The following is a 20,643-nucleotide window of genomic DNA, read 5'->3' as shown; positions in this document are numbered from 1 at the left end:
TACATCATCCTTCATCAAAAGATCATTGCAATTTATTTAGATCTGATTCCTTCATTTATAACCCTTCCCCATCCAACCAACGTGCATACGTCCATTAATTTTCACTTACTCTAGACTTGTAAACTATGTAAAATAGAATGTTTCCACATCTCTCAACCAGCATATTAAAAAAAAAACACATCAACTATTAGACAATGCCCCTAGCAAATGTTACATTATTCAGACTGAACATAAAGTATATATTGCATTACCTACCTGAGCTCTGCTGTGTTTCTGTGGGATAGTATGGCCAGGTTTTGTAGACAGCTGTTGTTTTTGATTTGACCAAATATTTTTAACACTTTAAAAACAATCTTGAATAATTCCAACTTTCTTCCCCTCCCCTTTTTTGTTGAAGGTCGATTTGGCATTTAAGTGTTGCTATCAGATTGATGCGGTTAACTTTAGATTGAAAGCTTTTGTGATGTAAATATCACCCTGGTGATGGATCACCTCATGCAGTTCACTAACATCAGGAGGTCTTATGCCATTGGTGACTCGAGGTCGTGTGAATGTCCTTTTGAGTGATATCGTTTGATTACTAGTGAGCCATGGAGGAAGTCTGCTTGGTGACATAGTGCTTGGGGTTTCAGGGGCAGGGAGAATCCCGAACAGGTTGGCCGTCCATCATTAACAGATGGACAAAACGAGGATGAACTCTTTCGTAGAGTACGCAATTTGTAATCGTGGGACAAGCGCCTACTCATCCAAGAGTTACCACCATTCAGAACAAGGGATAACAGCTTTCGCTCCTTGTACAGGTAATGTTGACAATTACAATGGTGATGGACGATTCTTAGCAGGAGGAAGCGCGCACAATGCACTGCAGCATCAGCACCAGCCAGCTAGTTATTCGCATCATTCCAGCCTGACAAATCCTTGCACTAGTTCAGGCCCCAACAACTACACGGCCCAAACTTGGATCTCTGGCTACAATCACCATTATTTTCTCACTCAAGAGTCGGACGGGGCGTACTTTCAAACCTCGGGGTACACTGGAAATATAGGACCCACTGTCAATCCACTTTTAGACGCTTATTGCGGTGTCTCAGAGCCGGGTCAATATCAGCCTTCTTACAGCCAAGAGCAACAGGGCTTGGCTTATGGAACTTATGCCAATCTGTCGCCATCTGAAGAGGGGGAAAAGGAAGCTTCCTGCACCTCAGATTCATCTTCTTCAGGCCAAACGTTTGACTGGATGAAAGTGAAAAGAAACCCTCCTAAAACAGGTTAGTATGAGAGTGGTCAGAAACTTTATTTATCTGTAAGTGACTTAAGGAAATTGGAGGGGGCAGGGAAAATCCAGTGAAAGACGAATTCAATTTCGCCGTTTTATACTTTATAAAATCCCAAATATTTAAAACGTTTAACGTAAATATTTTCGAAAAAAATCTTTTGTTGAAAGTTAACACCCAAGATTTCTTCGAATCGTTTTGCCGTGACTTGTTTGCCCCTCCACCTTCCCAGAATCAATTGGTCCAAATAAGAGTTAAACGATGGGACGATTCCGAATTTATGAAAGTTATCTGAAAATGGCAGGCAAGTCCTGCAGAAGGCGGGACTGTAGTTTGAAGTGTGATGTGCAATGATCTGTCCTCGGATTTCCACACGGTGAAACATGATCTTAGAATATAAATTACCAAAGTATTATTTGAGCGCTATGTTTCACTCTGAGATGGTGTAGTACATTTCATTGAAACAGCTGGGTCAATATTTATTTAAGGAGCCTCAAGCAGCGGGGGGTGGGGATGGGGGGAGGGTGGGATTTTCACTCTCCCATCTTGTGGCTTGAATAAACATATTTTGTTCCAGAGCCTTCTTCAATAAGTTGAGTTGAATCTAAACTATACTCTGTAAAGTCTCTTGTTTCTACCAAGGTCCGGGGCACCAAGTTCAGTAGTTGTTGTGAATGGGGGTTGACTGTGGAATTCCTCATGTTGGTTCGTTGTAAATTGTTTTGCCTTATACGTTTCCAGCCAAAATCGCTGATTATGGATTAGCTGGCCAGACGAACACAATACGAACCAATTTCACCACCAAGCAATTAACTGAGCTGGAAAAAGAATTTCATTTTAATAAGTACCTAACCCGCGCCAGGAGAGTAGAGATAGCGGCCACGCTCGAGTTGAATGAATCTCAAGTCAAAATCTGGTTTCAGAATCGCAGGATGAAGCAGAAGAAGCGAGAGAAAGAAGGTTTCACTCTCAACTTCTCAAATTCCGCTGCGAAAGAAACGGGGGACGGATCGGACAAGTTGTCAACCACTTCGCCATCCACGTCGCCCAGATCTTCAACATCAGAGAAATTCCATACCTCTTAACTCTGGCTGTCAAACAAATAGGAATACCAAGGGGGAACATGACTTAATTTCCTTCAATGCAGTTTACCAATGATAATTGCCTTCCTTTTTCGGTCACGGTTGTAAACTCAGGGAAACTACCAAAAAATATTAGCATTGCACTTTCCACCCGTTTACGCCACTATAATCACATATCTCGATACCTACGGTTATAATACCACATGTTAGAGGACTGGTTGTGAATATATATTTTAATATGTGGTTTTGACTACTCACCTTAATTTATTATTAACTTTGCAAGGAGTGTGGCTTCATTGAGCCTTACTGTACTCGCATAGATTTCAGCCTGTTTTGTATTTGAAAATCATGATTTCAGATCGAACTGTTTGTATATATCTGAAAGCGAGAAAATACACATTTTTTTCTGCGATTTGAAGAGATCTGTGCAGCTTATTTTGTGATTGCACTACCAATACTGTACCAGGCTTATCGATTCTAAAACATTGGTTCAGTGAAAGAATGGTCTTTAAGGAATGTAGCGGGCGTACATTGTGTTAACAAATGTATTAATTTTCGTTCGCTTTTGTGACATTTTATGCTCATGCTATCTTTTGGGCAAAGAGACTAGCCCTTTCCTTATAACAGACGTATATATTTTGCAGAATGTGACAATATTGGACCATCCTAGTGTTTTCGTCTGAGAGCAAGCCTCCATTTGAGGAGAAAGCGACCAAACCACATCCGCAGTAATGCCTGTTATCATGTTAGCACAGCGCATCGTTGGAAATTTCCTGCCGACGATACTGCTGGACTATATAGTTTCGTTAGAAATTATTGCTGGAGGGCATCTGCAGACTAGGTTTGCCTCTGCAGAAGTTCTACACTGTAATGCAATCATTTAGTGTGGGCTATCAGTGGCCTCGCAGCTCCTTGGCAGCTCCGCAAACGAGCTCAACATGTTCAATTTTCAACCAAGTGTTCAGCTACCTCATTTCAATAAAGATGATTTGACTATTATAATAGCGTGCTTCCTGGTTGTTTTCGTTGCTCTTGGCGTCCTTTCACAAAATAATGCAACATTGTGGGATGTATCTTTGGTTTGCGAACGAGCTATAATATCAGTGCAACGAATTAGACATGCTACATTCTCTGTTCATATTCCACTTTGAGTAACCTCCAGCGAGTAATCTATCTGTTGGCAGACCATAAATAAACCAATTACACCCATCGATTTTTTTTTTTTTTGTTGGGGTATATGGTTTCTTTGAAGGGATTGGGGTTGAATAAATTTCAGATTACATTTGTACGTTTAGCGTTGTCTGTAGCACGAAAATGTGTAGCTAGTACTTGGAAAGACAATGTGGAGATTAACATAGCACGTTGGCAAAATGAATTGAGAGCTTGTATTATTATGTAAAAAATACATGTAATGTATTTTAAATACATTCTTTTTTTGTTAAAATATATGAATTTGGAAATACTTTGAAATATTCTATATATTTTGTTCTGTCTTTATATTTGGCTCCCCTTAAGGGAGCTGGCTGAAGAGGTGGGAGGGAATTTTTTTTGTTGTTTATATTGATATTTTTGTTATTTGATTGTATACTGTTCGAATTTTTAAAAAATAAAGTTAAAAAAAATAAACAAAACGAGACCACAAGATAATTGCTTTCAGCAAATAAAATTGACCTGATATTGGCAAAAGACAAATGGCTGAAAGAAAACATCCTGCATGCATATGTGGGTAATTTCAAAAAATGAAGGTAAAAAACAGCAAGGCAGGAACACGAAGGAAGTTCTTCCAAAGTCTCGTTGGTTAATGACATTAACCTAGTCTTTCAAGTAAACTAGAGGTGAAGCAAGGACTGCAACAGCAATATCCGGATGCATGGGTGACCTTTTTACCTCCAAACGCCTATGGGATTAACAAACAAGTCAATAGAAGCCACTTGAGGATGACACCATTGTCCACCTCAGGTGGATACACTCGTGTATATCAATATAGAATGCGTGTATGAGGGAGAAGGGTAAATGGGGTGCAGAGGGAATGGCAACATTCAGAGTAAATTGGTTTGTAATTAACTTCGTTAATCAGGATTTCTGTTTTAAACGCAATCCTTTCTTACTCCTGTGAGCATTCCTGACTTTTTAATTAATAGTGGTTTTGAATGAGGGGCATACATCGAAAAGGTAACAAATTACGATGAATCCGAAGGTGATCAAGAATGCCATGTCGAATTGAAGCTTGGCATTCTAACAATAATAAATAAATCGATCCCACATATAAATGTTCTGTCATCATCATACTCATCCAAATATGCATGGAATCCGAAACAGGGACATTTTCCTTTTACCAGACACACGTTCATACACTCATTGATGGTCACGAAATTCAAGCATTCGCGAAATCGGGTATTTAATATTCACAAAACACATACATACAAACATATGTATTCATGAACACAATTGGGTATACTGGCAACACAGTTTCATATTTCACCTTCGAAGCAAATAGTAACATTTAGAGGCATTAGAACAAATCATCCTTCAATGAGGTATTGTTTGTACAAGGAGAACTGTGCCCAATAATTAGACTAGAAACTAGTTCGACGAAGAAAGAGAGAGTTGGGATATCAGTGCGAGATAAATGGGTGGAAGACTGGAGTTTTAGAAAAAGTGGACGTGCTTTTGTTCTCTTTCTCAATGATCTTTAAATATCCTAGTTCGCAAGAAAACACATTCGCATTTAAGAAGCTGAGGAATAAATGATTAAAATTTGGGAGAAAAAAAATCCCGAGAATGGTAAGAAGTGTGTAACTTTTTTTTTCCCAGGAATGTAAAATCATTTGTCTCTGCCAGTCACTTTCATTCCAACGTTTGTAAACTTTCAATGTTTGCTTAGGAATAGTGCAAATTTCGACCCAGCCAGCATCCTGTTCACCACCTCATGCATGAACAATGCATTTTAATAGAATATCCATGCTGCAGAACAATGATGGAACCAGGGATTTCTATCTGGTTTGGCTTGTGTCCACAAAGACGCGTACAACTTCCACTGAATTCGGACAGTAGTTACAGGGGCTAACAACGGGCTCGGTTTGACATGTGCCTTTTGTCCATTCTTACAGTATTGTAAGCATGCTGGGAATTGGTCAACTGTTCATATCACCACGAAATTCCGTTGAACAGTTTATATTTACATTGCCTTTTACATCAACATTTTATTTACGTGTTTAACCATCCCCCTAATAGAGAGCACATGTGTGAATTATATACTTTACACGCGACACTTTCAAACACGCCTTTTTCATTTCGTTGAACAGGAGAGGGACAACTTTTGAGAGTAAGTGCTCAGCAAAAGTTAGAACAAATTCTCGGGTGACCCCCTCCTCCTTGAAATAATTATATAAATTAATCGATGACTGCGGAATCCACCACAAACCCTTCAAAGTAATGAAGAAATAAATAAAAGGCGAAAACTCCTCTTGTTCGACGGCTGCAGGGGAATTTTTTTTTAAAGAGAAATAGGTATTTTAGTCCTCTGCTCTTGACGAGTTTGTGCTAATTACGCTGGTTTTGAGGGGGGAGTTTACCAACCTTTAAATGGAAAGGAAATCGTGCTCATAAAATGTATACCAGCTTCCTTTGAACTCCCAGCAATCTTTGTCATTCGCATTTTACCTTCTACAATTTCGGAGTTGAATTGGCTGTAACCATGTATTTTAAAATCAAATGCTTGTTCTTCTTTACCTCTAGAATAAATCAACCATAGTTCTTAAAACCGATTTCAGAATGTTTAAATACTTTTCAGCATTTCATCTCTTTCACATCGACATCAAGCTTTTATTTTATTTACTTTTATATTTAATTCTCCCTATTGTTACAAACTTACTCCTGAAAATGTTGCATCATGTATTGGCCGTGGACTATGGTCCAGGTTCGTCCAACCTCTCGTACAGAAGAGAGGGGAATAGGGCAAAGAAATTAAAGAAACCAAGAAACTAAAAGAGGATTTCACCCATGGACCAATAATTTTGTCTGCAAATATGAGAATTTAGAATTTATTTCATTCCTTCCTTTCTTTTATGATAGTTTCATTTCAAATAACCTGAGTGGATAACAAAAGAGAATTGAAAAATAACGCGCAAATATTCAAGATTAAAAAAAATAATCGCGACTATCTTTTTGTATGTAATCTTCTTTGAAAGGAGGAAATTGAGAGATAAAGGGAAATTCGAGCCTTATTTTGTCAACATAATTCTGCTTACATCATGATTCCATGAACCAATCTTACATCATATGCGTCTTATGTTTATTTTAAAATAACTTTTTTTTTGACAGCCCGAAGAATCGAAACAAGTTACCAAATTTATGAAGCACCAGCCGCTTCCTGCATTTTCCCTAAAAGCGAGATTGTAAAATGTTATTGAGTGATTGAGGAGGGAGAAGTTATGGCAGTTCCAATCTTTTGAATTGATTCGCTGATCATCTCCGCTTCTCTTAGCAAGCAGGTGAAGGAGAGTTTTACCTCAATGAAAAGCAATGAAGAAGCTGCAATACAATGTTCAGCTCCTTGTGGTTTTATCTCTTTTCACTTGCTTGACAGGACCATTTCATTCCAGCCATTAGATGGACTCGTTCAATATTTACTCAGACTGAAAGGATTGCCCAGGGCTAGCCTTAAGAAGCTAGTTCTCCTTCTTGGTTCACGGAGAGTTCACGCCAGAATTAATTCAGCTTTCTGGTTCACTCTTAATTAATCGTTGGTAGCTCCACGTTTTGGGTCAACCTTAAACCAGAGCGAATAATTATTCTCGCTCCCTGTTGGCATTGGAGTTGTAAAGAAAATTCTCCTATATTTCAAACTCACCTCAAAATTATTTACTAAAGTTTGCAAATATCAAGATAAAGAGCAAGCCGCATCACATTGAGATTTGGAAAGGTCAAAGGTCGCATCTACACTGAATAAACGAATAGTTAATAGCAGTTTATGGAAGGCGTTAACCACGCATGCCTCAATCTCAGAATTTAGAGACTGGATATTATATTCAAAATGAAACGGGAATACATAAAAAAACAACAACCATTTAGACCCTCTGAAGTAGTATCTCTCATTCTCTCTACATCTAACTTTCTATTTATCTAGATACATTCACACATTTTAAAAAAGGGAAGGCATTTTTTGTTATTTCCAAAGGCTTTCTTTTCCATATTACTAGGAACTTAGTTTATTCGATGTGCAATTCACTTTAATTATTTAAATATTATCCATTATATTATATCAAAATTCATCAATAATTAATTTAACTCAAGAGTAGATCAATAAAATACTCGTTCTAGATGAATCCATGTTGCATTAATGAATGATCTCATTTGGCTTACTTTTTTTGTACAGGGGTCACAAAAGCTTAGTTCTCATCTATCAAAGAAACAAGACTTTACGGTAATAACACAGCAGCGATGAACTGCTGCAGCAATGCATTATTACAGCCATAAATTATTAATCATTACATTATGAAAAAACAGAAGGACAACGAAAATTACTGCAGAATATACTGCATCTGCAACTTAAACATAAATATCACAAATTATGAATATTTTCTTCTAAAAATCGAAAGTATCAGCGCAAACCTATTTAAATTCTTAGTAAAAGGATTTGTTTCATCTCAAATTCAGGCATCACAATTGATTTTATTCAACTTAATTAAAGTGGTTTGGAAGATTTTTTTAAAGGTCCCCAAAATATCTGACATCAAAGCCAAATTCACGCCTTCCTTCTCCATCAATGAATGGGTTCAGGGGGAAAAAATATCAGGTTAAATCAAAGTTAAAAGTTTCCATTCATTTCCTATTCAAGAATAGACTTTTTTTTGTTGTTGGCACAGATCCAAGGGAGAGTTAAGAAGATGGAATGCAAAGCAAGATTATTATCTGATCACTCTCCCTTGTTATTAACAATTGAATTAGAGGATGTCCCACTAAAGAGATATAGATGGCGGCTAATCCCTGAACTGTTAAAGAGGCATGATTTCATGGAATATATTAAACAGAAAATTAAAATATATTTCAAGATAAATATGGTATGAGGCCTTTATTAGAGGACAAAAAATTAGATATACAACTAAAATTAAAAAGGATTTATAATATGGAAGTAGAATGGTTGGAAAAAGAGATAGTAACTATAGAAAAAACATAGATAAAAAGAGAATTAGCAGGGAAAAATTTAAATATGAAACACTACAAACATATAAAGTAGAGAAAAATATAATGAAAACAAATCAAATATATTAGGAACTGGGAAAGAAAACACATAAAATATTGGCCTGGCAACTTAAAATAGAATAAGCTAAAAGAACCAGTTGAGCAACAAGAAAAGATGATAAACAGATCACATATAATCATTAGAGTTTAACTAAAATTTTAAAATATTCTATAAATAATTATACCAAACTGAAAATATACAAAAAATTACAAAATTGATGATTTTTAAAAATATAATATTGAACTACCACATCTTCAAGTAAAAGAACAAAATAAATTGACAGAAAATTTTAAGAAGAAAAAGTACAGGATATATCAATGAAACTACCAAACAATAAAACAGCAGGTGAAAATGGATTCCCTCTAGAGATTTATAGTTTTTAAGGATCTATTAATCCATCTCCTCCTTTAATTAATATATCAAGTAGAAGAGACCCACAACTTACCAGAATCAAGTAAAACAGCAATAATCAAAGTAATTCCAAAAATGGGAAAGGACCCATTATTGCCAACATCATACAGACCATTATCATTATTGAATACAGATTATAAATTAATAGCAAAATTACTAGAAAATAGGATGAATGAATTTGTACCACAACTAGTAATGCCAGACCAAACTGTATTTGTTGTAATTTATCAATTTAATTCATGCAGTACAAATAAATAAAATGCCAATGGTAGCTGTTATGTTAGATGCGGAGAAGGCCTTTGTTTAAAGTATTACAGAAATTTAAACTATCGTAAGTAAATTATTAAGTGGATTAGAACACTTTATAATGGACCACTAGCAAAGTTAGTAATAAATGGATATGTATCATATAACTTTAATTTAAGCAGATCAACAAGACAGGGATGTCCATTATCCCCTTCATTGTTTGCTTTGGTTATAGAACCATTGGCAGAGATGATAAGGAAGGAAACTACGATAAAAAATAATAAAAATAAAAGAGAAAGAATATAATATCAGCTATTGGCAGACAACATCATAGTATATTTAACAGAGTCAGATGGGATCAATAATAAAAAAAAATGAAACTGAAAGAGTATGGAGAAATATCAGGATACAAGATTAACTCCAATAAAAGTAAAAGGATGCCAATGAAGAAAGTTGATTGTTCAGAATTTAAAAAAGAAACCCCCTTTAAATGGCAATCACAGGCAATACGTTACCTTGGTATCACAATAGATAATAACTTAAAACATTTATACAAATTAAACTATAGCCATTAATTTAAAAAAAATACAGGAAGGTTTAGAGAATTGAAAAAAAAACTACCATTAACTTTAATGGAAGAGTAAACTGCATTAAGATTAATGTGTTTGATGTGATGGAGTAGTGGCCAATAAAAGAATACCAGCCCTCTCCAGAAAAGAAGGAAAAAAGCGAGGAAAATTCAAATCCCCAGACACACAAATCACAACAAATAAAAAATAAAGGTGTGGAGGAAATGGCACCAAAGAAAGAAAATCCAAAAATAACGGGAAGAAAAGAGGAAAGAAAGATGAAAGCCTTACCTGTACGAAGAAGCAGGGACCCACCATGGAAAGAGGAGCCCACTCCCTGTGGTCAGTGCAGACCCTGTAGGGTTGCAACCCATCAAACGCAGGACTGCAAAGATGGGTCACAGAGCCAAATAGAGGTGTGCAACTGCGCATGCATGAGGAATCGTGCATGAGTGATGCGTACGACAAAGACAACATCGATGGGAGGGGGGACCAGCTGTGGAGTGGAACTCTACAGCACAAACAGCTGAAAAAGACCAGACAGCAGGGCTCCCAGCGGGAAGATACAGAAAATAATGGGAACGGGAGAGGCGAGAATGAAAAAGGAAACCAGAGACACAACACATAACCAGCCCAGAATAAGAGGACCAACATCAAAACACCATAAAAAAAACCCAACCAACTGAGAGAAGCAGCCCAACAAGAAATTCAGAAGATACACAGATACAAGGAAGAGTAGAAGACACAAACCCTAGAGCAGATGGCGGAGGAGGAGGAGGAGGAGGAGGAGGAGGAGGAGGAAGAGGAGGAGGAGGAGGAGGAGGAGGAGGAGGAGAAGAAAGAACATAAAGCTCTGCACAGAGAAATAGAAGATAAAGTGAATTGACAGTACATAGATTAAAAAAAAATTCATGAATATATGGAAGCATTAAAAAAATGGCTGACATGAGAATTTAGTGAAATAAAAAGGAAAATTAAAAGTACAGAAGAAAAAGTGAGTAGAATAGAGCTGGTCATAACAGAAATAGGGCAAAGATTAGACAAGGTGGAAGAACGAGTAACAGCCATAGAAATGGATGACTTAAGAATAAAATTGAAAGAAACTTATAAAAAAGTTAAAGAAACACAAGAGTTGTTAGCTCAGAAGATGGATATAATGGAAAACTATAATAGGACAAAAAATATAAAGATAGTGGGCATTAAGGAAGATGAAGAAGTCAAAGATATGAAAGAATTTATAAAAGAATGGATCCCTAAGGTCCTGGGAATGCCAGAAATGCAAAAGGAATGGAAATAGAAAGGGCACACAGAACATTAACCCTGAAACCACAGTCACAACAAAAAACAAGATTGATTTTAGTAAAATTCCTGAGATATACAACGAGAAAATACATTGCAGAAGGCAATGAAAAAAATGAGAGAAGACAAAATACCACTGGAATACAAAGGTCAAAAAAAATTTTTCTCCCCAGACATAAGTTTTGAGCTCCTGAAGAAGAAGAAGGAGTTTAACGCAGCATAATCGATCCTACGGATGAAAAACTATAAATTTATGCTAAGATATTCAGCGTTGCTTAAAATAGTTATCCTGGGACAGAAAAGCAGACTGTTCTCAGATCCAGACAAAGCACGAGAATTTGCAGAATGCTTGCAAGACAGAAAGAGAGATAAAGAGATGTAACAAGAACAAAGAATGATGACAAACTTCATATAAAGAAGAAAAATAAGGTATAAGTAAGAACTAAGGGGGGGGGGAAGAAAAGGAAAGAAAGGAAGTAAGGGGAAAATAAAGAGAGTGAGCTTTGTTATATGTGAAGATAAAAATCTTTTTGGAGGGGGTTGGGTGGGAGAGAATAACAGTCACTGTGAAATCAGTTGATGCTTGTGAGTGGGTTCGCAATCCAAATGGAGAGGGGAGTTGTGGTTGCCCAGTGGGATGAAAAACTGGTGCAACATGGGAATTCACCTGGTCTGCACCATCTCCTCAACATTTGGAAGAAGATTCATGTAGAAAGAAAAAAAAAATTATCAACTACCAAAATTAATATTGACACAAAATCAACTAATCCCTTTCACAATAGTTAACCTTTCCTTTAGAGAATGGGAGAGAAAAGGGATAAAAAGAATAGAAAATTGTTTTTCGGGAAATAAATTATTATCTTTTGAACAAATGCAGAACAAATATGATATAACTCACGATACACTGTTTGCATACCACAAACTGAAAACCTACTTGAAGGACAAATTGGGGAACAGTCTGAGGTTACCAGAAGGAAGAAATTTTGAATATGTGATTTCAGACACAATGATAATTAAAAGATTTACAAGAAACATGTACATCAAACTGCAAGAGAAAGAGAACAATGAAATAAGCTGCAAACACAAACAAAAGTGGGAACAAGATTTAAACATAAAGATAAAGAATGAAACATGGGAAAAGCTATGCTCTGGAACTATGAGTAATACAATAAACACGAGGTTACGCATGATACAATATAATTGGTTACACAGGCTATACACCATGCCCCAAAAGTTAAATAAATGGTACCAAACAGTATCAGATAGATGTTTTCGCTGTAATGGAAACAACAGTACATGCAATTTGGGCATGTGAGAAAGTGGAAAGTTTTGGGAATATCTAAATCAGGTATTAAATAAAATCACAAAAAAAAATAACATACCAAAATGTCCAGAGATCTTACTTCTAAGTAATATAAGAAGTAAAGATCTTGACCTCGATTTGGATGAAGCACAAAAAAGATTTATTATGATAGCCTTAGCTGTAGCAAAAAAATATATAATGTCAACCTGGAAATCAGAAGATAGCCTGAGAATATAGCAATGGTACATAGAAATGAATAAATGTATTCTATTGGAAAAAAAATAACATATAATTTAAGAAATAACATAACAGTATTCGAACAAATTTGGGAACCGTACATGCAACACAACAGAGAGGTCTACTGTGGACCTCCGCCTCCTAAAATGACAGAATGAGAAGAAGACAAAATGAATTGACCCAAAGTTTAAAAGTAGATGTCACAATTTTCTTGTTCATTTTCATTTTTTAATGGGTTTAATGTATTGTTTATGTTGAATGTTTAGTGGGTGGGGAAGGGCATAGGAAGGGAGGGGGAAAATGGAGAGAAAATGCCACTTTGTATATTCAAGAGGGAAATGTTTATGTGTATTTTGGTCAATATGATTCATAGTGTGAAAAATTTTTTAAAAAATTTGAAAAGATTAACGTGTTCCATTTTGGCAGGAGGTATCAAGTGAGTAGTGGATGGTAGGAGAATATCAGTCCTACCAGAAAAGAAGAAAAAAAGTGAAGAAAATGCAAAGCTCAAGAAACACAAAACACATCAAATAAAAGATAAAGGTGTGGAGAAAAGAAATAAAATGGAAGAAGAAGAAGAAGAAGAAGAAGAAGAAGAAGAAGAAGAAGAAGAAGAAGAAGAAGAAGAAGAAGAAGAAGAAGAAGAAGAAGAAGAAGAAGAAGAAGAAGAAGAAGAAGAAGAAGAAGAAGAAGAAGAAGAAGAAGAAGAAGAAGAAGAAGAAGAAGAAGAAGGTAAAATAGATGAACAGTACTTAGATAAAATACTTAATCAAGAAAAAATGAAAGCATTAAAATAATGGTTGACACTAGAATTTAGTGAAATGAAAAGAAAAAAAGAAAAGTACAGAAGAGAAAGTGAGCAGAATAGAGCTGGTCACAACAGAAATAGGGAAAAGATTAGAAAAAGCGGAAGAATGAAAAATGGCTGTAGAAATTGTAGTGAATGAATTAAGAAGAAAATTGGAAGAAAGTGACAAAAAATTTAGAGTCACAAAAGCTGTTAGCTCAGAAGGTGGATATAATGGAAAACTATAGTAGATGAAACAATGTAAAGATAGTGGGCCTTAAGGAAGGTGAAGAAGACAAAAATATGAAATAATTTATAAAAGAATGGTTCCCAAATGTCCTGGGCATGCCAGAAATACAGGAAGGTATGGAAATAGAAAGGGCACACAGAACACTAGCCCCGTCAACAAAAAACAACATCCGTTTTAGTAACATTTCTGAGACACACGAAAAGAGAAAATATATTGTAGAAGGCAAGGAATAAAATTAGAGAAGACAAAAAACCACTGGAGTACAAGAGTCCATTTGTTTTTTTTATCCAGACATAAGTTTTGAACTGCTAAATAAGATGAAAGAGTTTAATACAGCAATATCGATCTTATGGAAAAAAGGCTATAAATTTATGTTAAGATATCCAGCAGTGCTTAAAATAGTTATCCCGGGACAGCAAAACAGATGGTTCTTGGATCTGGAGAAAGCATGAGATTTACTGAACGCCTGCAGGACAGAAAGAGAGATGAAGATATGTTACAAGAATGAAGAATGACAAATTACATATAAAGACGTAAAAATAATGTATAATTAACAACTAAATAAGGGAAAGAAAAGAGAAGTAAGGGAGAAGAGGGAAAAGGAGGGGGGAAAAGAGAATAAAAGAGGGGGAGCTTTTTTTAATGAGAAAATAAAAGTCTTTTCTGGAGGGGGTTGGTCGGAGAGAATAACAGTCACTGCGAAATCAGTTGACACTTGCAAACGGGTTCACAATCCAAATGGAGATTGTGGTTGCCCAACAAGGGACAAGGGGTGATTCAAAGAGGGGGTGGACACTTGGGATTAAGGGAATTTTAGATGTGGGAGTGGTTGAAGTAATCATACATTGATTCAAAAAAGGAAAAGTGAGAGAAAAAAATGTGGAAAAGGGGAAAGGTGGAGGTGAGGAAGTGGAAATTAGGTGTAAACAGAGTATGAGATAACCATGTTGAACAATATGACTATAAATATTAATGGAATACACAACCAAATCAAAAGGAAGAGGCTATTAAATATACTGAAAAAAGAAAAAAAAATAGATTTAGCATTCATGCAGGAAAAGCATTTAACTGAAGTGGAACTGGGTAGGGCATGTAAGGGCAGCATCATATAATTCAAAAGCCAGAGGTGTAGCAATATTAATCAATAAAAATGTACCAGTCAAATAGAGGAGGAAATAATAGATCCAGCAGGGAGGTATGTAATGATAAAGTGTCAGATATTCTCAGAATTCTGGAATGTTGTCAATATATATGCACCTAATGAATAGGATCAAAAGTTTATGCACGATATTTTCTGAAGATTGAAGATACACAGGGGAATATATTGATAGAGAATTTTAACCTTAATTTAGACCCAAAGGTGTATAAAACTGGTCAAAAGACTAGCAAAAAAGAACAAAGTAGCCAAATGTATGTTTAAATCAATGCAGGAAATGCAACTTTTATATATATATGGAGGAGGCAATACCCAAAGGAGAAGGAATACTCATATTATTCGAGTAGACATAAAACATACTCAAGGATAGACGTGTTGCTGTTGTCAGCCCACATCTAAGGGAGAGTTAGAAAAACGGAATATAAAGCTAGATTGTTTTCTGTTCATTCACCCCTATTATTAGCAATAGAACTGGAGGACATCCCACCGAGAACATATAGATGGAGAATAAACTCCATGCTGCTTAAAAGACAAGATTTTAGAGCATTCATTGCAAGCCAAATTAAAATGTACTTTGAAATAAATATGGAATCAGTGAAAGATAAATTTATACTATGGGATGCAATGAAAGCTTTCATCAGAGGGCAGATAGTAAGTTATGTAACTAAGATAAAGAAAGCTCTACAATCGAGAAATAGAACAGCTAGAAAAGGAAATAGCAAGTACAAAAAAAGAATGAGCAACAAGAGAAGATACAACAAAAAGAAGAAAATTGGCCGACAAAAAAATAAAATACACTACAAACATACAAGGTGGAGAAGAACATTATGAAGACAAAGCAGAAGTATTATGAGCTAGGAGAAAAACACACAAAATACTAGCTTGGCATCAAGGAAAAATGACAAACAAATTACATATAACCCAACGGAGATCAATGAAAACTTCAAGGAATTCTATGAGCAATTATATCGAACTGAGAATGAAGGGAAAGAAGACAAAATAGATGAGTTTCTAGCTAAAACTGAACTACCAAAATTGCAAGAAGAGGAGCAAAACAAATTGATCAAAGCATTTGAAATAGAAGGAATACAGGATATATTGAAAAAGGTACCGAACAATAAAATGACAGGAGAGGATGGATTCCCAATAGAATTCTATAAAACATTTAAAGAGTTATTAATTCCTCCTCTTGTGGAAGTAATGAACCAGATAAAAGAAACACAAAACAGCAAAAATTACAGTAATACCAAAGATGGGGAAAGATCCATTAATACCAGCATTGTATAGACCATTATCTCTACTCAACTCAGAATATAAGATAATAGCTAAACTATTAGCAAACAGATTGGCTCACTGTACCAAAAATAGTAAAACTAAATCAACTGGATTTATTAAGAAAAGATGAACAATGGTCAATGTCTGTATGTTCATTAACTTAATCCATGCAGTTCAAGGAAATAAGATACTAACAGTGGCTGTTGCTTTAGACACAGAGAAAGCCTTTGACAGGGAAGAATGGAATTATTTATTCAAAGTATTACAGAGGTTCAACCTACCAGAAAAATATATTAATTGGATTAAAGCATTATATAAGGGACCATTGGCAAAGGTGAGAGTAAATGGATATATATATATCAAACCAATTTAAATTAAATAGGTCAACTAGGCAGTGATATCCATTATCTCCCTCACTGTTTGCTTTGGCAGGAGAACCATTAGCAGAACTGATAAGAACAGAAAATTAAATAAAAGTGTTGAAAATAAAGGAGGAAGAATATAAAATGTTTATTTGCAAATTACATCATAGTATACTTAATGGAACCAGAAATATAAATAAAACAACTACATAAGAAATTGAAGGCATATGGAGAAACATTGGGGTACAAGATCAACCCAAATAAAAGTGAGGCGATGCCAATAAATAATGCAGATTACACAGAGTTTAAAAAGGAATCACCATTTAAATGGCAAACAGAATCAGTTTGATGCATAGATATTAGATTAGATAATAATTTAGGACACCTATACAAATTAAATTATCAACCATTAATGAAGAAATTACAGGATGACTTAGAACATTCAAAAGAATTGTCACTGACACTGATAGGGAGGGTAAATTGCATTAAAATGAATATCTTCCCAAGGATACAATACCTATTTCAATTGTTACCAATTCCCTTAACAGAGAAAGTATTCAATGAACTAAAGAGAATAATAAGGAAATTCTTATGAAAAATGGGAAACCGAGGATAGCGCTAGATAAATTTACAGAATGGTACAAACAAGATGGTTTGCAGCTACCAAACTTTAAAAATTATTATAGAGCAGCACAATTAAGCTATCTATCAGATTTTTATCAAACAAGGGAAAAACCAAATTGGACTAAGATAGAGCTAGATAAAATAGGGGAGAAGGTGCCATAACATATACTTTATAAGTGGGATGAAGAACTGGTGCAATATAGAAGTTCACCAGTACTGCACCATTTACTCAACATATGGAAGAAGATTTGCGTAGAAAGGAAAAAACAAATTACCAACTACCAAAATTATTATTAATGCAAAATCAGCTAAACCCTTTCATAATTGATAACCTTTCCTTTAGAGAATATGAGAGAAAAGGAATTAAAAGAATAGAAAATTGTTTTTTTGGGAAATAATTTATTATCATTTGAACAAATGAAGTACAAATATGGAATAACTGATGGTACAATGTTTGCATACCACCAACTGAAAACCTACATAAAGGACAAATTGGGAAGCAGACTGAGATTCCCAGAAGGAAGCAGCTTTGAATATATGATTACAGAAACAATGATAATAAAAATGATTTATAATAAACAAGCTGCAAGAGAAAGAAAATTATGAATAAGCTATAAACCCAAACAAATGTGGGAAAAAGTTTTAAACATAAAGATAAAAAATGAAATATGGGAAAAGTTATGCTCTGGAACTATAAAATAATAATAAATATGAGGTTACACATCATACAATATCATTGATTACACAGGCTATATATCATGCCCCAAAAGTTAAAATAATGGGATCCAACATTATCAGATAGAAGTTTTCTATCTGATTCTGTTAAGTATACTACAATGTCATTTGCATATAAACATTTTGAACCTCTGTAATACTTTGAAGGAAATGGGAACAACTGTACATGCAATTTGGGCAAGTGAGAAAGTGAAAAGTTTTGGGAAGATTTAAATCAGGTATTAAATAAAATCACAAAAAGCAACATATCAAAGATCCTGGGATCTTTCTTCTAAGTAATATAAGAAAAGAATTAGCCCTGAAACTGGATGAAGCTCAAAAAAGAATTATGATGATATCTTTAGCTGTAGCAAAAAAATGAATAATGTCAACTTGGAAATCAGAAGAGAGCTTGGGAGTACAACAATGGTACATAGAAATGAATAAATGTATTCCACTGGAAAAAAATAACATATAATTTAAAAAATAAAGTCACATTACTTGAACAAATTTGGGAACCGTACATGGAACACAACAGAGATGGCTTACCGCGGACCTTCAACCCCTAAAATGATAGAATGAGAAGAAGACGAAATGATCTGATCCAGTGTGTAAAAGTAGATGACACAATTGTCTTGTTTATTTTAATTGTGTGATGACATTGTTTTAATGGGTTTATTGTATTGTACATGTTGAATATTTAATGGGTTTGGAGGGGGTGGGAAGAATTGAAGGCAGGGAGGGGGGAAAGGGGAGAAAATACCACTGTGTATATTCAAGAGGGAAATGTTTGTGTGTATTTTGATTAATATGGCTCATAGTGTGAACATTTTTTTAAAAATTATAAAAAAAGATGAAATGTGTTCACATGAGTGAAATATCTATTCCAAACTTTTCCAATTCCCCGGACAGAAAAATAATTTGTAAACTGAAGAAGATAGTAAAAAAAAATTTATGGAAGGGTAAAAAATCAAGAAGAGCACTAGAAAAATTAACATGGAGATACAAAAAATGGGGTGGGGGGGGTGGGTTTACAGCTACCAAACTTCAAAAATTACTACAGGGCAGCACAGTTAAGGTATTTATTAGATTTTAATCAGAGAGGAGAAAACCAAACTGGACTAAGATAGAATTGGACAAATAGGGAGAAAATATACTTTATAAATGGAATGAAAAACTGATGCAATACAACAATTCATCAGTATTACATCACATACTTAAATTATGGAAAAGAATACACTTGGAAAAAAAAGATAAATTATGAAATACCAAAAATGTTATTGATACAAATCTCATTAATCCCCTTTACAATAGATAATTTATTTTTTAAGATGTTTGTTTGAATCATAGTTATTTTTTTTGAACAGCTATAATTGGTTTTAATTTCTATTTGAAAATAACATTTACATTTTGAATAAGTAAAGCAAATCCTTTGAATTGTCTGCATCCATTACCAAGAATTGCCTGTAAAGTTTGTGGTGAAACTGCTCCTCATCTCTCCAAAGAGCCCACTTCTCCCATGTCAAGTATTTGCACATATACTTGCATAAGCAGACACTCGCCTCCAAGAAGTGATCTTCCTGCACTCCTTGAATGGAGAAATGTGCCTGCACTGCCCTGGCCAATACATCAGACAGTATCATACCAAAAATAACATCATAAAACCAATGCCTGGTAAATAATTGACCATTCAAGTTCAAATCCTCGACGTAACAAGGTATTTTGTACACTATTGTGTAATAATTTAAGGAATTCAATGAAGAGATTGAATTTCTTCATTTGCAAGAACAATTCTACATAAACTCCATGGATTGATAGTGCTGGAAAACAGACGGCAGAAAGGTAGGAAAGGCGATTTGAACTCTGTTGGAGTGAGATTGTTCCCTTATTAGAGATATTTTGAATAATTGACAGGACGTTTTAGAATTGAAAACCTCTGATTACAACTCTGATGGGGAATGGATTCCTATGCCTTATATTACCACACCAGGCTCCTGCTTTTCAGTTAATCCTCTTGCTACTATGAGACATTGGGGAGTAGAAACAGATGAATCGAGGTCGCAGTGGGCAGGTTTGGGGTCTTTGTAACTTTATCCTTTGTTGGAGGGGAATCGAATGAATATCTCAGTGTTATGATCTCCAATAGAGTAAGCATTTGATATTTCATAAACATATCCCAGTAACCATATCCCATAAATACAAGCATCTAACCACAAATCCGGTAGATCTACATCATTCAAAATTATAACTCAATTTTAATATCCTACAGTGTCTAAATTCCATCAATAGCTGGTGAATGTTTTTTTTCATAAGAAAATAAAATCATAAGAAATAAGGGTACATATTTCATCTTCAAACAAACACGCTTCAATTGGGCACATTGATAAATTAAGTTGAGTTATATGCTGTGAATAGTGATTTTAAAAAAAATGAAAGATGTCATACCGCCTGTTAATCACACTGCATTATTCAATATTAAAGATGCACACCAAAATCCGCGCCAAGGAAAAATCGGAATTCAGATTTTTTTTAGAGAATGTATTTTATCTCAACGGTATTTTTGCAACAGATTAAAATTCTGTCAATAAATGTTCTTACTTTAAAGTGAAACAGAGCTTACCCCACAGAGGGTCAATAGGAAATCATTAGTTTCACTTTTAAGAAGCACATGGACTCCTTTTAATATATTATAGCTATCTCCAGATCATGGAATACATCAAAGGAAGGGGACCAGATAATGAATTGCAGTTAATGAGCAATTATAAATATATAATTTAAATTAAAATACATATGTACATATAAATTAAACC

General features: G+C 34.9%; 1 protein-coding gene across 1 annotated transcript; it reads left to right on the top strand.

Moving 5' to 3' along the window:
* Window positions 1-676: 676 nt before the first annotated feature.
* LOC138750125 (homeobox protein Hox-B1-like) lies at window positions 677-2,469 on the top strand. The gene is made up of 2 exons (XM_069912260.1): window positions 677-1,268; window positions 2,016-2,469. Exons 1-2 carry the CDS (start codon window positions 677-679, stop codon window positions 2,357-2,359), a joined length of 936 nt encoding a protein of 311 aa, XP_069768361.1. The 3' UTR covers window positions 2,360-2,469.
* Window positions 2,470-20,643: the final 18,174 nt, after the last annotated feature.

The sequence above is a fragment of the Narcine bancroftii genome (genome assembly GCF_036971445.1).
Source record: "Narcine bancroftii isolate sNarBan1 chromosome 12 unlocalized genomic scaffold, sNarBan1.hap1 SUPER_12_unloc_2, whole genome shotgun sequence".
Lineage (NCBI taxonomy): Eukaryota > Metazoa > Chordata > Chondrichthyes > Torpediniformes > Narcinidae > Narcine > Narcine bancroftii.
The sequence above is the reverse complement of the archived record's forward strand: the minus strand, read 5'-3'. Positions and strand labels throughout refer to the sequence as shown.